A 27949-nucleotide genomic window follows, 5' to 3' on the forward strand; every position below is an offset into this window, starting at 1 on the left:
GTACCCCACAAAACACATCACTCCATCAAAACACACTACTCCACAATGATGACACGCACTACAAAAGAAAGAAGTAGTATGACTTTATTGAAATGTTTTAGTACAGTGTTGGAAGATCTTAAGATCTTATATTCTAAACCAATACAAGCACTGTAAGTGACACATTCCTGAATCTAGTTGACATCTTTCCTAAAAAAGAACAGTTATCATCTGAATATCTGTAAGTTGATTAGTATAAATTAATTTGGAGGCTGAGTGCTTTTGGTATGTTCACATTTCTCTGGCTCCCTTTTTGGCTAGATGTACACCAAGTCTGCTTCCATTCAGCAGAACTGGACAGGACCAACGTCTTCAGTGGTTTTGCTTAAATGTTTCCACACCAGCAGCAATAAAAGCTCGAGGTGTGGGATGAAGCTGCTCAGACACTGTCTTCCTCATGTTCGTTGAACTGAAACCAAATAGCTCAGGTCCACACCGCCACTGTGTCTGGCTGAGTCTAGTCTAATAAGTTAATCAACGTATTAGAAGTACTTTAAAAACAACACATGTGGTGCTAAGTAATGTAACAATCAGTTCTTAATTCAGAGCATTACAATAAATTTTCTGTCATTTTTTATCTTCAGATCATTATTTTAAAATCATCTCTATTTTACTATAAATGTTAGATGAAATGATCCCTTTTAAATCAATTGGTTTTAGTCATGTCAGTGTGTCTACACTTGTATGCCAAGCTGTCTATGTGTGTTCAAAACTACATTTCCATTTCTCTATGCATAGAAATTCCAAGAAATACAGGTATCACTCATTTATCAAAAATTAAAATTACATACCATCTAAATAAACCCTTTACATATCTCAAGTCAGCTCTTTTTAGATACAAGTCAATCTGTATTGCATAGCTGGTTTGACCAGGCCATATCATTTTATCTCCAAAACCATTTTAAGGTACAACAAAATGCTCATTTCTACAATGACCAAGTGACACTTTTTAACTTCCATTCCACCTCTGCTGTAGTGAAGCTTGAGACCTTCAACACTGTCCTATTCATTAATGACTTCAATAGATTTTACTTTTGCACCTGCAGAATTTAAGGAATTTATTCTGACCTTCAAGTTTTAAGATTCAGCAGAAGGGAGAGATATTGCTGATTATTCTATGCAGGCAAATTCTCCTCTTCTCGGGCTGAAGAATTCAGTTGATTGTGCACCAAGGTGCATATAATAAAATTCACAAAGAATTAAGGCATGCCCTCTGCCATAGTCAGGGAGGCACCTCACACGGGAGGGTGCTATCAAGGGTGGAGAAAGCAGTCTTCCCTCCATGATCACTCTGGGGCCCCTATTTGAATATTATTTTAATGAAGCAGCTAATGCTTAATTATTTGCACTTTTTTTGTAGGCCTTTCTTAACCACATTTTTCATGTAGTGGCTTTAGCTGAAAAAATCAGTTGCCTAGACTTGCTACTTCTGATTACAAAAAGCAAAAGAACATTAAAGCTCAAAGCTAAATGATGTTTAAATATGCATTTGGTGTTAACTCACCAAAATCCACTTTTTTATTTACGTGAAAAGCAAAATTATGATCAGATTAGTCAATTTGAGGGACTTAGAAGTTTCATTTTGGTGGAAATCCCCAACATAAAATTATTGGAAAAAAGGCAAAATAAAAGCTAGAGCTAAACCAAGGAGACGGGACAAAAAGTGCCCTACGAACTGTCCATCTGGGATGGACAGGGGCAAGCATGAATATGACAGTGAGCAGAGACTTGATCTACAAAACAGTTTCTAAATCAGATCTATCACTGAACATCATTTTGGAATTTTAGAACATGACATTTCATGGAAGTGATAGTTATAAAGTTTTTTCAGAAGTGGTAATAAAAAAATACTGAACTATATGGCATCTAATATGTCTACTGTTTACCCAAAAATGTGTGAGTGGCCATCTTAAACTACATAAAATTTGGTCCAAATTAAGCACAGCCCTAACCAGTTTTGCTCAGTGGTTAGAGCATCAGCCTGAAGCCCAAAGGGTCTTGGGTTCAATCCCTGGCCCTGGTTGGGGCGCGTGTGGGAGGCAACCAATCGATGTGTCTCTCACGGTGATATTTCTCTCTCTCCCTCTACCCTCCCTCCCTTCCAGTCTCTCTAAAAAAAATCAATGGAAAAAATATTGGGTTAGGATTAAAAAAAAAAATTAAGTACAATAACCAAAAAAATATATATATATCATGGTATTATTAATTTTCTAAAGTTTTCTTAGAAGGGCTCAATCTATACAAGGTTTTACCCAAATGTCCATAGGCATTATCATTATATATCTACATAGAAGTCTTTATCCTAAAGTCACCTTTGGCAACCCTGAAATATATAAATTAGGAACTTCCACATTGGAATTATATACTTGAAAGTAGTAGCCTCAAAATACTGACAGGCCAAAGGACAAAGTCACCTATCAGAACCGGTCAAGATGACAAAACTATTTCTGACTTATAACAGTTCACAGATTAAATAACCACCACCCTCCCCGCAAACTGGAAATAAATGGACTCGAGCTATAGAAGGGGGAAACAGTGGATCTTGGAGGATACAAAGATCTGATGCTTTTGCATTCTAATTACTGAGTCCTAAAGCTAAAAAATCAGATAAAAACACACTAGTCAGAAGCCAGCAGGCTTGCTCCGCACCGGGATCCTGGGTTTACAGTGGGACGTGGCTGAACAGGTAAGACACGGATTCACCGTTGTGGGTCCTGCGGATCGCCTCGGCCAAGATCATCGAAATGTCAATCACCTAAACGCCAGAAAATAGAAAAGGGGTGAGGAAAGTGAGGCATCTTAATGATATTTAATTAAAAACATAAAAGCCTCACTGCTTGGCTCTGCCTGGAGTGTAGACGGTACCTGGATCTTGGAGCAGTGAATCATTTTGTCTTCTTGTGGAATTGTGTTTGTGACAACAACAGCCTCAAAGGAGGCACTATTTATCCTGGAAATAGCTGGCCCCGAGAAGATCCCATGGGTAAGGATAGCATAAACTTTGGTGGCTCCGGCTGAGATAAGCCTGTAAAACAGAAGAGAAAACAAAAACAAATCAGTCTCCTCTTAGTGTGAATTTAAAAGGAAAACACGAAGCCAATTCCACTCACGTTCATTAGCCAAAACCAGGATCTTTAAGGTACGCGCTGCCAGCATACTCTGTACGCCATTAAATCCAGGACCACTGACTTTGGCCCCGGGTGCAGGGCATTCTTTATTGTGCTGTGGCAATTCCTCCCTCCCCTCAGCTGTGATGACCCAAAATGTCTCCAAATACTGTCCAATGTCCCCCCAGGAAGCAAAGCTGCCCTTGGTTGAGAGCCACTGCTTTAAACCAAAACAGCCAGAAGACAATCATTCTGACATATCAATAGAAAAAAATCATTGATAGATTTTTATGTTCTTTGTTTTATACTGTCTTTGAAGGCTGGAGTGAAGGCCGAACAGAAGGAAGCCCGCAAGATGGTCCCTTCCCTTCTGTGCTCAGTTTCAGGGAACACTCTTCCTTGGACCCTTTATAAAATCCACTGACAGTTCAACCTTGAAAATGACAATCAGGCCATAAAGGACCATGGTTTTCTTCCTACCAAGGAAAAATAAATGGGCTACAACTGCCTTTGGTCTGAAAAGCAACTGCTAAGCAAACAGCAATAATGAGGAAAAATAGGCCCCGTTTTTAAATGCTGACATTTTCCCCTTCTTAATGATATCCTAACACTTTCCCAAACTGTCCCTCGTACTTGTCGGCAGCATGGCAGATGGTACCACACGTGTCAGCCATGTCATCCACGAGGATGGCCACACGGTTCTTCACGTCGCCCACCAGGACCATCCGGTCCACTTCATTCGCCTTCTTCCTCTCTTTGTGAATCAAGGCAAATTCCACATTCAACCTGTCCGCTATCGACGTGACCCTGCGCAGACACAAAAGGGCTTGTTAAATATGTTCAAGTTGTATGTTAGGAATATAGTAACCAACCACACTCGAGACAATGAGAGAATCAGGTCTCACTGGTAAGGCCACGCCTGGTCTGGGATATGCCTGAGCAACCGCTGGGAGAAATGTGCTAGTGACGTGGCCCTGCATTTGTGGCAGCTGGTGATGAATGTCAGGGTGCCTGATCACTGGATAAAACTACTGGATAAGAAACTGATATTCAATTTGTTAGTGTTACATGGTAATGTTTAAAATCACAGGCACAGTCTTGGCCAGTGTGGCTCAGTTGGCTGAGTGTTGTCCCATGCACCATGGTTGCCGGTTCGATTCCTGATCAGGGCACATGCCCAGGTTGTGGGCTTAATCCCCAGTAGGGGGCATGCAGGAGGTAGCAGATCAATGACTCTCATTAATGTTTCTCTCTCTTCCTCTCCTTTTCCTCTCTCTAAAAATCAATAAAAACATTTAAAAATAAAATAAAATCACAGGCACAAGTTAAAGCAAGTTACTTGGAAACTGCCATTTGCACATTGGGTGCAGCTGGTGGGGACAAAGTCCTGGTTTATGCAGCCATGGAACACACAGGCTTAGGAAAATGGGCTCCACTACACTCGAGGCCTTGGGAGACTGTAAATCATGGGTCTGGCTTCTCTGCCCATCAACTGAGAATGCTTAAAAGCCATCAGCTCAGAAAGGGCTGAGCTGGTCACAGAAAGAGAAGGTGACAGGCCCAGGCTATCAGTAAGCCCGGGACATTCTGGATTTTTCCCAGGAAAAGTGGGCTTAAATGATGAAAACTGACCACAAAATAATGCCATAGATATAATGTGACATGAAATAAGATTTTACTATTTTAGTTTTTAGAGTAACAATCAATCATTATGCAATTCAGTTGAAAAAATACTACTGATGGAAGAATTCACATACACTCACCCCCCCACCCCAATCTAGTATGCAGTGAATGGAGGACCCTAGCTCCGTAAATTGGTAAAGTCCTGATCCTGTTCACTGCACTATCCTCAGATGGCAGATGGCAACCAGGAATGGTGCTCATGGGTGCTCTGATCAAGGACAGAGTAGGCAAGTCTCTATGCCCCAGGATTCCCTTGCCTGTTTCTGAGAATGTTTAATGACCAGAATTTTTTAATTGTGGTAAAATACATATAAAATTGAATTTATCAATTTAACCATTTTAAAGTATACAATTCAGTGGCATTAAATGCACACATCCTATTATACAACCACCACCTCTAACTTACAGACCATGTTCATCACCCCAAAAGGAAACCCTGTACCCATTAAGCTGTGACTCCCCACTCCCCCCAGCCCCAGTCCTGGCCCTGGCAACTATGAACCTACTTTATCTCTATGCATTTACCTATTCGGAAATTTTCATAGGAATGGAATCATACAACGTGTGGCCTTTTATAGCTGGCTTCTTTCACGTAGCATGATGTTTACTAGGTTTGTCCATATTGTAGCATGTGTCAGTATTTTATTCCTTTTTATGGATGAATAATATTCCATTGTAAGGATATAGCACATTCTGACTATCTACTCATGTGCTGATGGGCACTTGGGTTGCTTTCGCCTTTTGGCTCTTGTGAACTGTGCTGCTATGAATGGTGGCACACAAGTATGTTTGAATCCCTGCTTTCAAGTCTTTTGGGTACATACGTAGGGGAAGAATTGCTGGGTCACATGGTAAGTCTGTGTATAACTTATTTGGCCAGTATTTTACCAGCTTCCAACTTGGTCAAAGACTACAGCCAACTGTTTCAGATCGTAATATTTTTTCTATACTGAAATTAGCAGGGACATCAGTTGCCTCAAGCAAGGAACATAAATGAACCTAAGGCAAGGCCACCTTTACTCCATGATGGAAACAGCTGCAATGCTCGGTGACAAAGGGAAATATCTTTATAAATGCATCACTGAGCTGCAGGAGCAGCAGGAATCTTCAGAGGCAGGGTGTAAAAGTAGAAGCTGGTATGCAGCTAAGTTCTTGCCCTGAGGGTTTCCAAGGGCCTTACATGATGGCGGAGATCTGGGGGATGGGAGGAAGCTGGGCCCAGCTGGGACCAGAGTGTAACAGGGATGCTGAAGGCTCGCTCTTCAGAACAGTGAGTGAAAAGTAAATCTGCTGCCCAGGCGGGGCAGGGGCACATGTGTCTGCAGCAAGCTCCATGCTTAGTGGAGGGGGTTAGTTCTCTCTCAAGAGCTGCAAACTACATGTAGGTGCTCCTGAGGGTTATTCGTCCAAACCCCTACATTGTGTATGATGAACACCCCCAAGTGGAGAATTTAATTCAAAGTGATACTTTGGGCAGGCACTCCAAGGAAAAGGGAAATGATAAGAGATGCATTGGGATGCCGTGGGGAGAGGGGGTGGAGAAAGGCAAGCAAAGACGTCAGGCAGTATGTGGACAAATGTAAATAAATGTTGATTACATAAAACTACAATGATAATATCTAACTTGTGGAAAAGAAAAAACTACACTGGACAACAGCTTTAAAGCACAAAAGATGGTGGTCACAAATCAAAATGTCAGTAATCGTAACAAAAAAAGGACCGAATTTTCCAGTTAAAGACAAAGGCTGTTAGATGTGCTAAGAGAAGACACCAACTTCAGATCTCCAAAGTCCATGAAGCAAAGGGAAGTGTTACTATGATGAGGTCAATGTTCTTCCTACCACCAAAATATGCATCCTTCCGCCTCCAACCAAAACCAAGCTGCTCTAGCTCCACCCTTCATTTCTAAATCTATTTATCACTGGTTTCCCAACTTAAGGAACTGAGCAAAAAAATAATAATAATAATTTTGAATACTGACAAAAATTTTGCCTCATAATCACCTTAAAACACATCTACTATCTATATGCCAGTTTCATAAAGGAGAAGCCATTTAAGCTCTAATTCAAGAAAGCTAGTTTCTCAGAAAACAAGACAGATTTTCCCAAGAAAAGACTCTTGAACACCTTATATACAATGTGTATGTATATTACAGCATTGGTTTATTTGTAAGGACCAGGAAGATTTCAGCATGGCAGGGCTCTGGGCCACAGCCACCACCAATGTGGCCTAAGTTCCATGTGTGCGCAGTTGTGAAGTCCAAGTATAACCTGCAGGCACACCTCTACCAGGTGATCCCACTCATCTACTGTGAACAAGCAGACCAGCAGGGGGGCCCAGAGGTGGGGTGGAAAAGAAACTGAGCTATGTGGCTTTGTGGGGGTGGGGTTGAGCATGGGACATGAGTGGGGAACCCCAATCACTTCAGGTACCCAATGTTAATGCCAGAAGCAGGAAATAAAGGAAAATACCCATGCAAAAATCCCCCTGGGTTGACAAAACATTCCTATTCCTAAATAGTCTACAACTCTTCCTTTGCATGTATATAACTGAGACGTAATATATAATCCTAACTAATAATGTTGAGACAATGTATCACACAGAAATCTTAAGAAGAAAAAGCTAGAAGGAAAATAGTACATAGTTTGATTTCCATTTCTTCAGGACACGTTTACATTCTTTCCAATAGAAAACCAATAAAAATTAAATCTGAATTACGTAGTTTCACCAACTTCTTGTGCCAGTTTTGGTTAATATTGACTATCTCAACAGTGGCAGGTGTGTTTCCTTCTAAGGTTTATTTGCTCTTAGCTGTCAACCCAATCAAGCTTCAAAAACTACCCAAGAGTGACCTCTTGTGGCGACATTAAGCATTTTTTGGACTGGGAATGAGTCAAGTCTCAAAGCTTTTTCTAAGGCAGCAAGCTCCAATTTGTGAGATAAATAATATATTCTTTAGTGAAATATGACTTTTTGTATCAAGCAAAGAAGTCACAGATAATGTAAACTACACATATCATGTGTTACCTATGACACTGTTCTGTCAGTTGGGAAGTAGCTGAATTCTAGAATATGAGGATGTGAAAGTGTAGCAGAAACTGGGGAAAGGGAAAAAGGAGTGGCAAAAATTTCAAAAGGAACACCCCTGAAAACCTCTGACTTTCCTGGCAGAGGGAGCAGGGGTGGGACTGCTCCGAAAGGGCTCTGAGCAAACAGCATTTCAATGCCAAGGGGCTCTGAGCAAATAGCATCTCAATGCCAACAACTTACTCTGACAGTCGATTCTGTACTTTTTAAAGCAGGAGTTGACAGGGAAACTTTTCATAAAAGATGGTATTTTGTGTAAATAAGGGGGAGATGAATTATTTAATAAGTAGTTTTGGAATGACTAGGTGGCTGAGGGGAAAAGAGTGGACTCTTATTTTAGTCTTTATTCCAAAACAATTTTCATGTCAAAGAAAATTGGAACATTACAAAAGAAAAGAACAACTTGGGGTGGTGAACACACAGTACAATATTCAGATGATGTATTCTAGAATTGTACACCTGAAACCTATATAATTTTATTAACCAATGTCACTCCAATAAATTCAATAAAAAAGAAAAAAAAGAAAAGAGCAATCCTGAAAATAAACAAAATCATGAGAGAAGAAAAATGTTGAGAGAAGGTGAATCCTTCAGAAACCAAGAAGTCATAATGTGAAGGATAGATAGATAGGATTATATAAGAATGTTTTAAAAGTCCTGCAGAGAATCAAAATATACAAAGGGAAGAAATGAAAAACTTGGGGAAATTTCTGCACCCCCCCCCCCAAGCACACGAGAAAGGAAGGTGTGACCTCTTGCCTGGGTGCCACTCCTTACAATCCAAACTAAAAGGCCTCTAGCCAACAGAACAATAGGCAAAAGGTAAGAATAGAAGACCTTCATGGAAAATAAACATGCCTGAAAGAGTGCTCGACCTTATACACAGCAACCCAACATCAAAAGGTTTTCATTGATCGAGACGAATGTTCATGCGGTTTTAGGCGCTCACAAGTAAGTCTATGATGAAAAAGAGGAAACAAACCAAAGCAAACAGCCTGGAACATGTCTCTGAGCCTCAAGAAGAGCCTCAGGCAGGCCATTCAGGAGGTGTTCCAGAAGAAGGCATTGTTATCATGAGAGATGAAGACCTTCCAGTAGTGGAGCAGGATGTGAAGGTGGAAGACAGTGATATTGATGATCCTGACCCTGTGCAGGCCTAAGCTAATGTGTGTGTGTGTGTGTGTGTGTGTGTGTCTCAGTTTTTAACAAAAAAGTTTAAAAGGTAAAAGAAAAAATTAAAGTAGTAAAATCCTCATAGAATAAGGTTGTAAAAAAATATACGGTGTCCCAAAAAATGTACACACACTAACAGTTGATAGCTCAATTTTGAAAATGAAATGTATTTTAATAAACCCTGCCTTTATAATTATTCAAGGTGTGTGTACATTTTGGGGGGCATCCTATATTTTTGTACACCTGTATAATGTGTTTGTTTTAAGCTAAGTGTTAATATAAAAAAGTCAAGTAGTTAAAAAGAATTTTAAAGTTTATAAAGAAAAAAACAGCAAGTTAACTAAGCTAAGGTTAATTTATTATTGAAGATATTGTTACAATAAATGTAGGTGTGCAGTGGACCACGGTAGTGTCCAGTAACGTCCGAGGCCTCCTCACGCACTACCCCTCCCTCCCCGAGTCGCCAGAACAGCTGCTGGGCCTGCAAGCCCATCCACGGGAAGCGCCCTGTCCAGGGGTCTGTCCTGTATCTCTCATGCTGTGTTTTCACTGTGTCTTCTCTGCGTTTAGATATGTAAACACTCACCGTTGTGTTGCAGTTGCCTGCAGCGCTCAGTACACTAACATGCCGCCCAGGCTTGCAGCTTAGGAGCACCGGGCTACAGCGCGTAAGCGGGTGTGCAGGAGGCTGCGCCATCTAGGTTCCTGCAAGCGCATTCTGCGATGTTCACACAGTGACAACATTGCCTAAGGACGTATTTCTCAGAACATATTCCCACCGGTAAGCAACCGTGACAGTACAAACAACAGTGCACATGAGTGAGGAAAGGGAACTGGTTAAAGGAACCAGAACATACACATACAATGGAATGTAACCCAGCTGTAAAAAAACAATGGAACAAATTTAAGGGTTTTTTTTTTTAATCCTCACCTGAGGATATTTTTTCCATTGTTTTTAGAGAGAGTGAAAGGGAGGGAGGAGGGGTGGGAAGGGGGGGAGGGGGGGGAGGGGGGGGGAGAGAGAGAGAGAGAGAGAGAGAGAGAGAGAGAGAGAGACATGGAACAGAAAGACATCAATTAGTTGCCTCCTGTTTGCGCCCTGACTGGGGCTGGGGATCGAACCTGTAACCCTTTGGTGCACAGGCCAAGGCTCTAACCACTGAGCCAAACCAGCCAGCGCAAATGGACTTGCCATATTGAATACAGATTCCACTGTGTGACTTAAGTAAATTCCAAGTAAGTTACAAGCATTTACACTAGAAATTATTCCAGTATGTTGCTCACATTTCCGTCTTCTTACCCACAACACTTAGAGTATCTTGCCCCTGGAGGGCCTGGCTGCGGGCACATTTGGGAGCATCACACTCTGTGCTGGGCTGACACGGTGCTGCTCCTCGCCCTGTTGCTGCCCAGCTGGGGTCTTTGCAAGTTAACTTTCTGTTTCTCTCTTTTATATATTTGTGACGTCCTTCAATGGCCGTTTCCTGCTGCTGTCAGAGACCCATCTCCAGCTGTGCCCCACTCTTCCTCCTTTTCTGTGCTAGGAACCTAAGCAGTATCGACAGCACACAGCAGCTGAGCGCACAACGGGGCTCTTGTAAGAATCAGGACCTCACTTTCTGGGCTACTCAGATTTTAAGTTCAATTCTAGGTCCCTAGCTGGGCTGTAGGTGGATGAGGGAGCCAAATGAGGTGACAAGCATTTGCATTTTAAAGATGTCCCAAAGCTTGATGGTCACTGGTTTAGCTTCCTTGCTTTCTCACTGGGCTGGTGGACAGAGGTCTCTTTTACCTCTCCCTTCCAGATGGAGGCACCTACCTGGGCATTAAAACTCCATTCCATGTTTTCTTCCTTCCCAGACAGCAGCTGCACAGTTCTACAAGGTCACTCTGAGTCACCACGCCCCAGCATGCAGTAGAGCACTACCTGTACCTATTGCTCCTTAGTTCCTCGAGTCCCTGCAAAGCCTTCCTGACTTGCTGCTTGGTACCATTTTCCTATGCCATTCAGTGTGCTCCACTCTGATGCTATCAGTGCCATGCCAGTCTCTGTGCAACTTACTCATGTTAGAGCTAGTAACTTTTCTGTCACCCCACGGAGCTGGCTGACTGCTGCCCGGTGACCTGGATCAGCAGGCACAATGAGGCCGACTTCAGCGGGGAGTGCTGACGGCACAGCAGGACCTGTGGAATTGTTGCTTTGCAGTCCGGGACCAATTTTAATGGGAATTTTCGCACCGTAAGGGTTCCCGCACCATGGGGACAGAGTAGATATCCCATTGTACATTTACACGTGGCATAGGCCTTCAGTTTGATATCTTGAGGATGCCTATTTTTTCCCATTCGAAGGCCCTGGTAAAGCCTGGCATTCTCCCTGGACTGTAGGGGAGAGGTCCCCCTTTCACCCCCTTCTCTCTGGAGGCTCCTATGTGGGTGCTAACACCCCAGCCACGAGCTTCTTCCTGGATCTGACACATGACACACACCCCCCCCCCCCAGTCACCAGAGCATGGCTTTCAGCCCTTCTTTATTTCTTGGCCCCAGATAGCTCCCTTCCTCCCTTCCTCCCTTCCTTTTTTTTTTTTTTAATATCTCTTTATTGATTTCAGAGAGAGGAAAGGAGAGGGAGAGAAAGAGAGACAGGAACATCAATGATGAGAGAGAAACATCTATCAGCTGCCTCCTGCACGCCTCCTACTGGGGACTGAGCCTGCAACCTGGGCATGTGCCCTGCCCGGGAATCGAACCAGCAGCCTTTCGGTGCACAGGTCGACACCCAACCAGAGTCACAACGGCCAGGGCATCCCTTCCTAATCTGCTTGGTGTGGCAGGTGCCTACCTTTTGGCTCCGCCCGCGTCGGGGGAAACAATGATACAATTCTTCCAATCTGTGATGTTCTCCCGAATCCACTGCAGGACCGCCGGCTCCGCGTACAAATTATCCACAGGAATGTCGAAGAACCCCTGCGGGGAGAAGTCAGTGTCATGCTGCATGCTTTTTGAAAAGATGATCTTTCGTTAAAAAAATTTGACTTTTTTATCCAAAGGAAGCCTTTTCAACAGACTCCTTTTTCTTAATTTTAACAGAATTAAATAAAAAGACACATATGTTCTAGGAGCATATTTCAGTTCCATCTGTTATCTGTGGGGACACATTCTATTACCTTATGATCACCTATATTCTAAGGAATACAGAATGGGTACAGAGCAGTGGGGGAGATTTGTTGCTTCTTATGATAAGCCCAAAATACCTCACATTCACTGTACCACAGAGTAGGCACAGGATAATTGGGCCTGTTTGCTAGATGAAGGAGCTAAGTTACGAAGAGGTTAAGACATTACGACTCTGCCATTCTAATTATTTTACCAAAGTTGCAATGGCATTATAGCATTTACTACCAGGAAGATATTCCCACTCCTCCAAAACTGACTGGACACGGGGGGGGGGGGGCTGGGGGTAGGCAATATCAACATGAAATTACATTTCCAAGTTCAGTCAAGATGAAAAGCCAGGAGAGTCGTCATATACAAATTCAAACACGAGTCACATTACCTCTTTCACAAATTATTTAACTTAACAGTTAGGATTTAACTTGCATTAAGCCCCCAATGACAACCGAGGGCAAGAAAGAAAATGCCAGCACCTGGATCTGAGAGGCATGCAGGTCCATGGTGATGATGTGATCTGCGCCAGCGACCGAGAGCATATTGGCCACAAGTTTCGCAGAAATTGGAGCACGACTCTAAAACATAAAGACATGGATTTTATAAGAGGGAAAAGGGAAGAGATGGATACCTTCAGGTTCTTCCCACTAAGGTTTACATGAGAAAGATAAATCACAGCTGATTTACAACATGTTCATAAAGAAAATTAACAATAATTGTAAAGTATTATTTAATAATAATGAAGAAAGTTACATGTTATAACAACAAAAAGTATCCATTCCATTTTATTCACCAAATATTTACCATTTACATATACTATTGCAAAATAATGTGCTTGACACTGGGTGTAGAGGACAAATGTTAAAGAAGCCAATAATTAACCTGTTGACGTGTAACAGCACTATTTGAGCAATTCACATCGTGACCAGTGTGTGGAATAGATACCGAGAGAGGCAACAGCACGGGGGACATCAAGTTGAAACAGGCTGGTTGTCAGAGGCCCTCCGAGGAAGCGGCTCTAAGACGGGCAGAGGCAGGGAGACCAGCGTTCCGGAAAGAGCAGCATGTGTGACATCACCGGGCTGAGATATCACACCCAGGAACTGAACTAAGTCCAGTGTGGTCACAGGCAGTGGCCCAGGGGAGAGTGTAAACGCTGCACGGGGAGGTAGGGCTACCTCCTGCACAGCCTCGAAGGCCAAGGCCAGCTCTCAAAGAAGAGTTTATGTTCTGCAGCTGGGAGCTAATGTTTAATGTTACAAATTAAACAGAAAACAGGTTGAAGAAAGAACACCTTAAGGTGATTGACAACATTTAGAGAAGCAGATGCATTGTTGTTTACTGACTGTGTGTCCTCCTTAAAGTGAGCTAACTTCTCTAGAGCTTCAGCTTCCACATCATTAACTATGGATAGTAACTCTGCCCACATTAAAAAAAAAAATCCAAGAGATTATACAGACATGATTAGACCCTAGGAAAAAAGTTCAGTATTTTGCTGTAAACAATAGTATTCCAATATACCAGCCACAAAAAAGAAAATATAAGCTTAAAAGATTTCATTCAAACTTAGACAATATTATATGTCATTTATCTCTCAATAAAGCTGAAAAAGACTTCATTCACAAGAGTAAAAAAAAAATCAATGATCCCTGTTAAATACACATACACACATACATATTCATGTAAAACACAAAGGAATTACATCACAATGTCAACAGATAATTTGTATTTTCTCTAATACACTATTATTGTTTTTAAAAAAGAAACATTACTTTAAAACAATATAAATATATATGCAAATATACACACACACAAATTTTTTTCAACAAAGAATTAGAAGAACTACCCCATAATTTTAATAGATTTTTCTAGATAGTGAGATAATGGGAAAATCTTTTTCTCATTTCTTTAAAATTTTCAATCTTCTCAACTAACTATATATTATCACTCATGTTTTCACTGTTTACTCCCCTGTTCTGTTCCACATTACCTTCGGGTTAAGAAGCCCGCCGGTCAGCCTGGCTCTAGCTACCGAGAGCTGGTCCTCGCACACACGTGCCTCTGCCACATGGGTCCTCCTGCACTCTGTCCTGGGCCTCTCTCTCTTCTGGAGGACACCTCAGTGCTGTCTACACCCATACACCCACCACACCTCCATTCCACTCCATCTCCACTGAGCCAATGTGTCTGACCCTCCAGATCTGGTTCAAATCTCCAAACTTTAAGGCACTCTGAGAACTCCAGAACTAAATGATCTGTCCCTTCTAAAGGGACATGGCACTGGCTGAGCATCTGGCCCCCACTATTTGGGACCACCTGCTGAAAGACTGACATGAGAAGATATTATATGTACGGATGTCAGGGTTCACAACCAGACCATGCAGTCCTCAAAGACAAAGAATTGGTTTTGGAGATTTTCATATCACACACCTTGCATACGAAATTTATGTTTGATAAATATTTCACAGTAGAATCTCTATAACAACAAGTATCCAAGATTTCATCATTAGCCTCACATACTGTGAAAATTATTTAGCTTAACAAAATCCCAGGACAATTAAAATAGTAAACTGATCACTGGGACTTCATTGTAATAGAATCTGACTTGCAACACTAGTTGATTTGGGGCTCTTCCTATAATTTTATAACCGGCAAAAATATTCTTCTGTTCATCTCTCTCAGTGGCATCGAGCATTTGTTACTTTTCAGATCCAAACCACAGGACCTCATTTACAAATTTGGGTTTTGCACTGCATTTCATAATTTGGCTCAATAACCAACTGAATCTTGCAGGAAAAATGATTTACAAGTTAACTGTCTTTACAGCCAATAAAAAGGAAAATTAGTATGACATTTCAACAAAGGTAGAGTCAAAATCCAGTCATCAAAAATAAAATATTCGCCTATCCTAATAAAAAAACACATCCAAGATTCTCTGGCTATTTCAGATCTTATTCAATGTAGCAGATGCCAACCTGCTAAAAGTATAAATTTGACAACCTTGAAAAATGGACAAGTTTGTAGAAATTCATGTCAGGACAACAGTCCTCATTTTTTCAGTTAAGAAATAAAAAGAAACAGTTTCATAATTGAAAAGAGAACGGAACCTTGGAAATAGTTTTGAAAAAAGCTACAAGTCTTCTATCACCTGCAAAGTAATTATCTGCAGCCTTGCCCGCGTCAGGCCGCGTTTGCTGGGAAAGGAAGCTAACAATTACCGAGTGTTCCCTAGAGCAGGCGCCAGCGAACCAAGGCCCTGTGACCTGGTTTTGTACAACCTGTGAGCTGAGGATGGATTTTACATTTTTAAGTGGTTGAAAAACAAGCAAACAAAGAACAATAGATGGTGACATTTGAAAAGTATACGCAATTCATATTTCTATGACCAGAAAATTATACTGGGACATGGCCACACTCCTTCAGCGCCATATGATATACGGCTGCTTCCATGGGAAAACAGTGGCGTTGAGCCGCTTGTGGTCCACAAAGCCTAAAAAATTTGATACCGGTTCTTTTTTTTAAATCCTCACCCAAGGATATTTTTTCCATTGATTTTTTTAGAGAGAGTAGAAGGGAGGGAGAAAGGGGAGAGAGAGAGAAACATGGATATGAGAGAGACACATCGATTGGTTTCCTCCCAAATGCGCCCGGCCGGGGTGGGGGACTGAGCCTGCAACCGAAGCACATGCCCTTGATCGAAATCAAAGCCAGGACCCTTTGGTGGGCAGGCTGACGCTCTAACCACTGAGCCAAACCGGCCAGGGCAACACCTGGTTCTTTTTGGAAAATGTCTGCTAAGCACTTTATATATAGTAGCAAATATTATCCTGAATTTACGGATTAGGAAACTAAGGGCACAAAGAGTTCCAGCTACCCTTACGAAGGACAAACTGAGTGACTAATGGCACTGAAATTCAAACCCAAGTCCACCCAATTCTGAAGTTGGAACCCCAGAGCTGAGACTACTCCTTCTACAATTAATACTGTATCATCATCATTTCCCATGGTGGTGTTACATTGTGCTAAAGTGCCAAATTCATGAAACCCTTCCTTCACTGTCAGAACTTGGCCCTGGTTTCTTGCACACATAAATAAAACCAAAAATCAAACTTTGCAGGTATGCAGGGCTTGCTCAAAAAGAACCAGTGAGGTTGAAAAATGACAAACAAGCTTTGAATATGGTTAAAATGCTCTAGCTTTTTCTGGGCTCCTTTGCAGGTACCTCAAAGTAGATCAATTACTTGGAACTTCTTTGGCTTAGATGTCACAGGCAACACAGTTCTCTGGGAGGGAAAAGATAAGAGGAGGGCTACCCAGCGGGAGAATTTTCTTTCTGAGCCCAGAGAGCAAGTGTGGCCCATGCTTTCCCATGGCCCTCAAACACCACATGACATTTAGCCTACCTAAGTGAAGCCAAAAAAAGGAAGAAGTGTTTCCCCCATCACTCAGGGTTTCCTCATCGCTCACCCTTATAGGTAAAGTCTGCTCAGAGGCTCAGGCTATTTCTCTCAAGCCCTTGTTACCTCCACTTTGATGCAGTTTCCCAATACAAAGCCAATCCATTTGATCTGAGAAATGATTAGAAAAATTATTCATAGCTATTACCAGCAATATTAAAAACACAAAAGTATACCTCAAATGACAGACAAAATTAAGAATTGCCCTTTCCTTTTGTTTGCTGAGAGGCTTTTTTTTTTTTTTTATTACTGCTTCAATTTCATCAGTTCTTATTGGCCTATTCAGGTTTTCTGATTCTTCCTGATTTAGTTTTATATAATCTCACTCATATGTGGAATCTAATAAACAAAATAGACTGAGGAACAAAATAGATCCAGAGACATAGAAGCATGGAACAGACTGAGGGATCTCAGAGGGAAGGTGGGGGTGGGGGAGTGGGTGGGAGAGAGTAATCAAAGAACTTCTATGCATAAATACATAACCCATGGACACAGACAATAGTGTGGGGAAGGCCTGGGAGGGGCGGATGCAGGGTAGAGGGGATCAATGGAGAAAAAAGGGGGTGGTATCTGTAATACTTTCAATAATAAAGATAAATTGAAAAGAAAAAAAAAGGATTGCCCTTTCGACCAGTTTGGTGAAAGAATGAAACTGTTTTCCTACTTATTATAACATGAGTCACACTGACTACACAGACATGACAGTTAATGGTGCCAGAACAATCTGTATGTCTTGGCCAGCTCCAAGGTCAGTCCCAAAGCTAAAGGCCTACAAAAGGGTGGCCGTGTGTCAGATTCACCCAGGCAGCCGGGGTAGACACTTGTTTCCTGATATAATTATTCACAGAGCTCCCTTCAAGCTCGAGTGTCTTGGCTTAGATGATAAAATATATAACACTATCTCAAAGCTTGAACTGTCCTTAAAATGTCCACATATTAACACATCAATGACTTCCTTCAACATGTCCCAAAGACATCAGGTCCTAATCCCTGGAACCTGGGTAACTGCTACATTATTTGGAAAGAGGGTCTTTGCATATGTGATTGAGTGAAGGGTTCTGAGATGGCAGTTATCCTGGAGGGCCGGAATGCTATCACATGTACCCTTAAAGAGGGAGATATGATGGAGATAAGACGAAGGCCATGTGAACATGGAAGCAGAGGAGTGAGTGATGTGGCCTCAAGCCAGGAGCTGGAACAGGTCAGGAAGGACCCTCCCCTGGAGCTTCTGGACAGACCGCTGTCCCACCTTGATTTTTTACTTCTAGCCTCAGAAGTTTAAGAGAGCCTGACCAGAGTGGCTCAGTGGTTGAGCGTCAACCCATGAACCAGGTGGTCAGGGTTTGATTCCTGGTCAGGACACATGCCGGGTTGTGGGTTCCATCCCCAGTAGGGGGCATGCAGGAGGCGGCCGATCAATGACTCTCTCTCTCATCATTGATGATTTTCTATATCTATCTCTCTTCCTTCTCTCTGAAATCAATAAAAACACATTAAAAAAAAAAAAAAAAGAAGTGTGAGAGAATATACTTCTGTTGTTTTAATCTACTCAGTTTGTGGCAATTGATTATGGCAGCAACAGGCAATTCATACAGCCCTCCATGAGTCCTTCTATTCTATCAGTTTCTCTAACAGGAAACACAATTATAACACAGTGATGAAGAAAGGGTGAAGGGGAGGAAAGAAATGGGTGCTTGAAATGGCTCCAAACAGCAAAACTGTGAACACGCCCCACCATGGGAAGAGGGAGGAAGCACTGACAGAAGATGAAGTTCCATAGAACAGCTAAAGCCACCAGGGTTTTCAGAATTCTGTGGTGCTCTTTTTGTCTGCACAATGGCAAGGGCCACTGCTGGCCATCAGAGACCAGAGGCCAGGAGCACGTCACATCCCCTGTGAGACAGGAGACCAGCCAGTGCTCGCTTCTCTATACAACAAAGACTGCATTATCAATGCACATAAGAAACAAAGCCTGAAAATGCAACTTTGGAAACAGTGGCCAATGGAATACTGCAAACAAAGAATGTGGGAGTCTCAATATTTTTATCAGTTAAAGAGGAAGTTAGGCTACAAATCAGTGGGAAAGGGTCCTGTAATAATAAAAGGAACCATTTATTCAAGAAGATACAATTATCAAATATCTTAGCCCCAAATGCAAAAGCTACTAGAAGTGAAAGGAGACCAGACTACAAATTACATAATATGTAATTTACTAAACCGCTTGCCACATGGAAGATACCAGTGGCAGAATATTAGTTCCTTTATGATACAGACAAGGATGTGGTGCTAAACCATCCCGTGGAAGCACAGATGGGAGGAAGAGGTAAACAGACTACATTGATGGGACAAAATTAATAAATTAGAATGTAGCAGCTAAAAATGCACATGAAACTTGCAAATAAAGTCTAGAAGCTCCATAAATAACAAGTGGGAGGTCATAGGCTCCACAGTAGTATATGTGACTTAAGGTTTTGGATGCCCTGAGCTAAAGCTAAGTCACGATGTGACAGACAAACACACAACCAATGGATGCTCTAATCCAGGGTCTGCAAACTATGGGCTGTTGGCAAAATCCAGCAACTTGTTTTTGTATTGCTTGTGAGTTAATGGCTTTTATATGACTAAATAACTGAAAGCAAAATCAAAACAAGGACATTTTATGGCATGTGACAATTATATGAAATTCACATTTCAGTGTCCATAAATACAAGTTTTATTGGAATCCAGCCACACCAATCATATATTGTCTGTCTCTGTCTGATATACAACCAGAGTTCAGTAGTTACCACAGACACATACAGCCTTGTACAGAAAAAGTTGGCTGACCCCCTCTAATCTAATCAGATGTCAAGTGCAGAATGGAGTTTCAGAGATCAAGATTCCAGTGAATATTAATTAGGCTGTGTTCAGCATAGGATGGGGAAACCACACTACCTTGGTATATGAATTCAAATTTATAAAGGAAATTTTTTCATACATGAGGGGATCTTGTGTGTTTAGAAATTTGTGTTGTTTCAGAAAATGAATTACGAAGATAAATGGAGGTGTACTGGGGAAAAATTTTCTCACAATCAGTTACCATATCACTGAATAGCACTGTTTCTTATAAAGTGGACGGATTCATGTGGAACCTGACCGAACAGCCATTCATAGGACGTAGAGTGGATAACAGCTTAAAAGTTGATCCCTGTAGTGGGCTGAATGGTATCCCCCTAAACTCATGTCTACCCAGAACCTCAGGATTTGACCTCATTTGGAAATGGGATCTTTATAGATATAATGAAGGTAAAGAGCAAGATGAGATCATTCTGGATTAGGGTGGGCCCTAAATCCAATGACTGTCCTTTTATAAAACAGGCAGGGACACACAGAGACACAGGGAAGAAAGCCATGTGAAGACAGAGGCAGAGATGGGAGTGATGCTATGAGAAGCCAAGGAATGCCAGGAGCCATCAGAAACCAGAAGAGGCAAAGGCGGCTAACCCCTAGCATCTTGAGAGGAAGTGCAGCCCTGCCCACACCTTGATTCCTGACGTCTGGCCTCCAGAACAGGGAGAGACTACGTTTCTGTTCTTGTAAGCTACCCAGTTTATGGCAATTCACAACGGCAGCCCTAGGAAACTAATACAATCCCCTTTAAAGTTCCCCTCCAACTCCATCTTCATTCCTATCATACTAGTGTTGCTAAAAGAATAATTCAACATTAGCTTCATTCTCTTGAAAGGTTAAAAAGAGATAAGATGAAGAAACAATGCAGCGCTGGCTGGGTGGCTCAGCTGGTTGGAGTGTTGTCCCATGCACCAAAAGGTTGTGGGTTCAACTCCTGGGCAGGGCACATACAGGAGGCAATTGATAGATGTTTCTCTCTTTCTCTCCCCCTTCCATGTTCTATAAAAATCAATAAAAACATATCCTTGGCTGAGGATTAAGAGAAGAAAAAACCAAAATCAAAAACCAAAAACATGTAGAGATCTGGTGTGTCCTTCACCCAGTTTCTCATGGTAACGTTTTGAAAAACTACGGTACGATATCCCAGCCAGGATACTGGCCCTGATACAGTCCAGTGCCCTGATTCCCACTCCTCCAGTTTTCTGTGCTCACTAGGTGAGCAAGGGAGTGGGTATTGAGTTCTATCCACCACCACAAAGATACACAACCATTTCATCACTATAGGACAGTGATCTTCAAGTGGTGTGCCACAAGAATACTTAAAACCTGCAATACCTGACTATTTAGTCACGGGCACTGACCTCTTTTCCCTTAGATTGTCAAACAAAAAAATGACAACAGCCAACACAACAACAGCCATTTGGTGTGAATGAATCAAAATTATGCCTTTTTTTTTTGTCAGATCAGCAAAAAATATATTTTTTGGTGTGCTGCAGAATTTTAGTAATTAGTTTATGTGTGCCAAGAGATGAAAAAAGGTTGAAAATCACTGCTATAGGACTATAATGGTGTATGTGTGTGTGTGTGCTCACTCAAGGATATTTTTCCCATTGATTTTTAGAGAAAGTGGAAGCGGGAAAGAGAGAGAGAGAGAGAAACATCAGACGAGATCAGGCGTGTTCAGGGTGGTATGGCCATACACAAGAGAGACACATCAATTGGTTGCCTGCCACATGTGTCCCAATAAGGCTGGGGATCAAACCTGCAACCCTTCAGTGCGTGGGCTGACTCTCTAACCACTGAGCACACCAGCCAGGGCTACAATGCTATTTTAATACCTGCAAAAATATGCTTTATCTGTTTCTATATCTATAAATATTAACATGATGACAGGTTCAAAGACAAACCTTTGGAAAAGCCAAGGTGAAAAAGCATGTTTACTCGATCATTAAAATAGAAGGCAAATATTTTCTAGATATTCTAAGGTAACATGAGGAAAACAGTCAACGTTCACCCAGAGCAGGTTCCCCCAGCAGGACGCAGCGCTCGTACCCTGTCCTTTTTATCCTGGCGGGCGTACGGAAAGCACGGGATCACCGCGGTCACCCTGGAAGACGATGCAATCTTGCAGGCGTTGATCATGATGAGAAGCTCCATCAAGTTGTCATTGATCTCTCCACAGCCACTCTGGATGATGTAGACATCTTCCCCTCTCACACTTTCACCAATCTCCACGCTAGGAGAGGACAGATGCCACCCATTAATCCGAAAGCATGTGTGTCTGAAGACTGGCCAGGACTGAGCAGACAGTGTACTCACGGCTAAGATGTATTACAGCAAGAGCAGACAGCACAGGGGGCCAAGGGGAAAAGAACACAGGCGAATCCCGGTGCAAGCTTCCAAGAGATGGCCCCGGTGGAGTCACACAGGCTGAGCCTAATTCCCCCAGCAATGAGCTGTGACAACGTGTGAAGTGCTTGCTGTCTACCAAGGAGGCTCATTAGAGACTCAGTGTCTGGGGGGTTTTACTGGGGGGGCTGGTCACGTGGGCACCTTCTGTCTGACACACAAAAATTCCAGGCTCCCAGGCACTCACCATTAACCGCACTGTTCATGCTGTAAACCTTTCCTATCAGGGAATGGAGGGAACCCTTGCAAAAGCTAAGTTCCCAGAGGCCAGCCTAGGGCCACCTTGCAAGCAGGCCTCTTACATATATAAGGGGACTCTTACATGCTCCTTAGAAATTTGTCTCGGTCTTGCCAGGTTAACGCTTTTCTGCTAAATATATTTAATTATGTATATTTATTAAAGTTACATATGCACATTGCTTTAAAAAATTCAAATCATTCGGTAAGGCTTGTAACAAATAGCCCAGAGGCTACCAATTTCAACTCTTGATATGTTTTTTGATGTTTATCTTCAAGCCTCTAGCTAATGTTTGCGCTGCTTCACTCCATTTTATTCTAGGCCTCACGTGGTGACTCCTCCCTGTGAAGACGCTGATTTAGCTCTTTCCTGCTTGTCCCATCGCCAGCTTCATGTGCAGCCTCCCCACCTCCCCCAGCTGTCGTCCCAATATAGATCAATATTCTAACCAAACATGAGCACTACATAACGGTGTAAAGGCTGCTCAGAGCTGAGCCCATCCAGTAAACTTAAAGCAGTTTATAGTATTTCCCTTTTATGCAGTTTTTGGGGGTTTGTTCTCCTTGGAGGAAATTATCCTATCTTTTCATCTGCTAAGTGTTCTAAGTACTCAATACAAATTCCAGCCTAAACACTTGGCTAACAATCTAAATCCCATGAGGTCAGAGGCCTCGAGGTCAGTCTCCACTCGTTGGCCTACTTCGCCTCGCCCATGGCTGTCAGACCTGGGCCTCACAGCCAGGGCTCAGCTGCCCCCAGGGGGTTCCCTCCACCCCTCTGCCACTCCCCATTTCCCACTTTCTGTACTCTTTCTCAGCGTATACTTCCTTGTTTTGCTAACTGGCACTCTCTGGTAGTTTCTTGAGAAGAGTAAATAGGAGCTTTGAAAGTCTTAAAGAATTGAATGTTGGAAAATGTCTGTATTTTGGGTACAGAATTCTGAGTGTTCAGCCGAAGAGGCAGCCTGCCCATCGCTCGCACGTGCCTTCCATGGGAAGGGAAGCAAAATGGTGCTGCATGCTCAGGCTGATCCTTCATGGAGTGCTGCCAAGAACCCAGGACAGCGTCAGCTCTGCTGCAATGTTTTCAAAAGGCAAATCTGTTCCAGTGATTGATATATGAGAAACAATTTGAGTATGACATGAGTTTTGCAATTGCTTTCCCATGACTTCTCATCCTGAGATAATACAAAAGACTGCACTCAGCTAAATGGAGACACTGAGAAATACTTCAAACACCCCCCGCCCCCCATACCCCTTACAACAACAGCAGCCATACCCACCCACATCTGCTGTCACAACTTTCCCCGCCAATTCTTACCACCCTCCTTTGAGCTCCTCGCAACTCAAGCTGCAACCCTTCCAAGACCCACTTCATCAAGGAAGCTGAAGGTCTTTTTCAACAGAAAGTGTCATATTTATTGTAGTATTTATGCATTTTTTAAACAAGTGACTTTTGGGAGACCATATAGTAGCCTACCTGAATCAACAGGAGCTTCTACCAACCTCAAGTGATTAGAAGACAAAAATGAAGTTTTCCCAGTTGACATGATCTGAAAGTGAGTTTTGGTAATAGTGGGTCATATTCTTGCATGTGCTCGGCTATAGAATAAAAACAGTTCAATGACAACCTTAAGATGGGAGGAACAGCAGAATTCTATGTACTCCCTCCGATCTCAAGTACAAAGGAGATAAATGGAATTCCTTTGTGAATATCACATCAACTGTGGATGAAGTCACTTAGGAAGTCACAGTATTATATAGCTCATGGGCTGAGAATCTCCAGCTCATGGGCTGAGAATGATGTGGTAGGAAGAACAATGGCCTCCTAAAGACATCTTCATCTTAATCCCCTGAACCTTTGAATCTGTAAGTTTACATGGCAAAGGGGAAGCAAGGTGGCTGATGAAATTAAGGTAATAATTAGCTGACCTTAAAATAGGGAGACCATTCTGGATTGTTCTAGTTGACCAATATAATCACAAGGGTCCTTGAAAATAGAAGAGAGAGAAAGAAGAGGTCTGAGAAAGGTGTGAAGACTAAAGTGGGGTCAAAGAGATACTGCATTGCTGGCTTTGAAGATGGAAGAAGGGGCCAAGAGCAAGGAATGTGGGCAGCCTCTAAAAGCTGGGAAAGGCCAGGGAATGAGTTCTCCTCTAGAGCCTCCGGAAAGAACGTAGTGACCCATGATGGACTTCTAGCCTACAGAATGGTACCATGCTACCGACACGACAGGGGCCTGCAAGCCTAAAATATTCACTATCTGGCCCTTGAAAGAAAAAGTTTGCCAATTCCTGGTGTAATAACTGTTTATCCCCAAATTTTAGCCTCTTTGGCTTAATCTTCCTCAGGAACCTAAACCTCATATTACTAGCAGTCCAGAGAAGGACAGAAAGTACTATTACCATGGCAACTTTTTCTCTAAAGCTACTCCTGCTTCTACTCATAAAGATCATCATGACTGATCTTTATTCTAGGGTTTCTTTTAAAGATTTTTTTTTTTTTTAAGAGAGAGAGAGGAAGGGAGAAACATCATTGTGAGAGCGAAACATCGATTGGCTGCCTCCTGCACGCCCCCTATTGGGTATCGAGCTCATAACCCAGGCATGAGCCCTGACCAGGAATTGAACCAGCAACCTTTCAGTGCACAGGATGACGCCCAACCAACTGAGCCACACTGGCCAAGGCTATTCTAGGACTTTTAAAAATTGTGGCCAGAAGGCAGCATCTATTTGCTCTTCAGATAAAGGATCTTTACTGATCCTGAAAGAAGAAGGCTGATGAGTTTATCTGAGTCAACAATAAATGGATGTATTAATTAAAAGATGGCCTCAGACTCTTTAGCACTTTTCTCATCAAGAAGATTCCCCTTAGATCTGGGAGGATTCTGCTTGACAAGAGAATGTGACAGAAGTTGAGGATGCCCATATCCTGCCTTTTGGAATACTCACTCTTGGCACCTGGCTTCCATGCCATGAGAAAGAAGCTCGAGCAGCCCCATGGAGAGGTACTGAGGTTCCTAACCAACCTCCAAGGCAGAAACTAGTACTAAATTAACAGCCACGTGAGTAAGCCATCTTAGAAGTGAATCCTCCAGCCCCAGTTGATTGTCTCAGATGCCACATGGGGCAGAAATAAGCCTTCCTTGCTGAAACCTGCCCAAATTGCAGATTTGAGAGTCAAAGAAATAATTATGGTTTTAAGCCATGAAGTTCTGGGGTGATTTGTTACACAACAAGAGATAACCGGAACTTTGTGTCTTACAACACAGCTAACGACTCTGTGGGCTTAACAGACCAGGATAAAATGTTACAACAGACGTTCAGACACCATCATCAGGGCTGTCCTAGGACGTCATCATGGCATCTCAGTGGCCTATAGTAAAGCTGAGACAGCCATCTCCCTCACATGTGAAATGATTTAGAGATGAGAAGGTATAATTAAAAGGCTCTGTGTCCAATTCAGTAGTGTTTGAAAAATGGGGAATGGGAGCAGTGATGACCAGGAGACAGTGAACAAGGTTTCTGGTCCTGGCTAAGTAAGAGATTCAGGAAGGGGCCCCTTACATGAATTGAATCAATTCTCTCTTCCTTTTGCCCTTCTGTTTCTGGTCTTAGGAACACACAGTAAAAATTGGATCACTAGCACAGTACCTGGTACAGAGAGGGCTGTTGGTAGAAATCAATCTCTGGATCTACACAGTTCACAGGAGAGAAAAGTCAAGAAGTTAACCTTTTAGAGTCTAGATATTAAAAAAACATAAAATGTAACTATATAAGCAATTCCAAGACTTCAAGTAGAGTGCATTTTGAGACTTCATGATTTCTAATTATCAAGTGGTAGTTATAAAATACTCAAAACTAAATAAAATTGAGTGTGCTTTAATAAGTACTTAAATGTCTGAGTAAGTGTCACTCAACAGAAATCCAACCCTGACTTCACAGTGGACTTCTGATCTAGATTACCCACGTTCTTTAGCAGGAAAGGATTGGGCTGTACTGAGATAACATGTAAGAGTGACATATTCATTTTCAAAATTCACTTCATTCAGAAATTTCTCCTTTACTTGTATGATGCCACTTCCTGAACAAAACCTATTATCCCATTCTTCTTGTATTCTTAATGCTACTGCAACTTGAATAGGATTGGCAAAATATTGCAACATTCAAACCTAGCTATACTATCTTTCCCCTGAGCCCTTGACATCCTCCTGGTCCTCTTTATTAACTCTGCAAAGACGAATTCTTTAGCTGAAGGAATCCCAGCATTAATACTACCTGCTATTCAGTCACAAATCTTTCTTCACTTATATTATCATCAGGGCTGTGTAATTATTATTTCCCACCAGGAAGAAAGGGTTCACCTCTCCTAAAAAGCTGACAAGAAACACCATCTTCCCCATAATGTATTAATATAACACCTCAGTATCTAAGAAACATTTTGCCTAACATAAGGTCATCAAGATTTTCTCCCATGTTTTCAGCTAGAAAATTTTAGTTCTAGATTTTACATTTAGATCTATGATCTATTTCAAGTTAATTTTTTGAAACAGCAGGAAGTATGGATAGAGGTTCTTTTTTTTTGTTTTTCCCAGCTGGCACCAACTGTTCCAGTACCACTTGCTGAAAATGCTGAAGTGGGTCTTGGCCAAAGATAAGAAATGATCAGTAACCGTGTGGGGCGCTAGACATTTAAAGGGAGGGGCGGGGGAATGAGAGCAACTTGAAATTCACAGAGCTAGGAGGACTCGGGCAGTGGAAAAGGGAGCCTCTGGCCCTGGCCTCACTGAGCAGAGGTGCCAGCTTCTGGTGGACCTGAGACAAGGTTGGCACTTGCACTCCAGCCAGGGACGGTTGCTGGACACAGCAAAGTCTCAGAACTGTGAAGGGGCTGAAAGTCCATCATCTCTGAGGCAGAAAAATTGGAGGAAGCACAGGGAAACCCAGCACGTGCGCACTCGGAGTTCCCACGCTTTTTAAACCCTTTGCACAACCGCACCTGCTGGTTAACCCAAAGGGTTGCAGTCTGACTGCTCGGGAGTCACCTGGTAGCGTTCACCGCGTTGCTCCACAGACCGTGGGCTCAGACCCCCCAGGACAGGGTGGGGAAGCGGCGTTTTACACTGCCCTAGATGAACCGGGTGCGCAGCCCGGGTGGGGGGCGGGAGCGGAACCTTCCCGAGCACGCGGGGTTTGGGATTAGCCCGGCAGGGTCACGAACCCGGCGAGCAGAGCCAGGGCGGCCCTCCCCGCGTGCCCGGCACCCGGGCGGTTCCCGCCGGCGGTGCCCACCGCGCCCTGAGACGCTGTGACCGCCCCCAGGTCGCCCTTCCGGGCTGGGGCCGCCCTCCTCGGTTTTCCGGGGCGCCGCGGCGGTGGCGCGAAGGCCGCGTCGTGGCCTGCCCGCCCCGGAAGGGGGAGCGCCTGGCCGGGCCCCGCAGCCGAGCGTCCGGCGCCCTCCCCGGCCTGGCGGGGTCCCCACCTGGTCTCCTGGTTGCTGAACTTCTTGGTGACCACCTTGCCCAGCTCCAGGCCCAGCCGGTCGGCCACACGCTGGGACAGGTCTTGGTGCGAGCTGCCGCTGAACAGCACGATGTTGGTCATCCTGAGGCTCGACGGTTGCGGCGGGGACAGAGGCAGCCTTGGCACCAGAGCCTGCGGCGGGAGCTGGAAAGCGCGCTGCCGTGCTACCGACGAACCGGCG

The 27949-nt window shown here is 43.1% G+C and overlaps 1 protein-coding gene across 1 annotated transcript; it reads right to left on the reverse strand.

Moving 5' to 3' along the window:
• Positions 1-63: 63 nt before the first annotated feature.
• Positions 64-27949, reverse strand: PRPS2 (phosphoribosyl pyrophosphate synthetase 2). Its single transcript, XM_081126478.1, has 7 exons — positions 27728-27949; positions 21653-21836; positions 12734-12832; positions 11929-12053; positions 3780-3953; positions 2905-3064; positions 64-2794 (listed from the first exon to the last, which is right to left on the reverse strand). Exons 1-7 carry the CDS (start codon positions 27847-27849, stop codon positions 2702-2704), a joined length of 957 nt encoding a protein of 318 aa, XP_080982604.1. The 5' UTR covers positions 27850-27949; the 3' UTR covers positions 64-2701.

This window comes from Miniopterus schreibersii (genome assembly GCF_964146895.1).
Source record: "Miniopterus schreibersii genome assembly, chromosome: X".
Taxonomy (NCBI): Eukaryota; Metazoa; Chordata; class Mammalia; order Chiroptera; family Miniopteridae; genus Miniopterus; species Miniopterus schreibersii.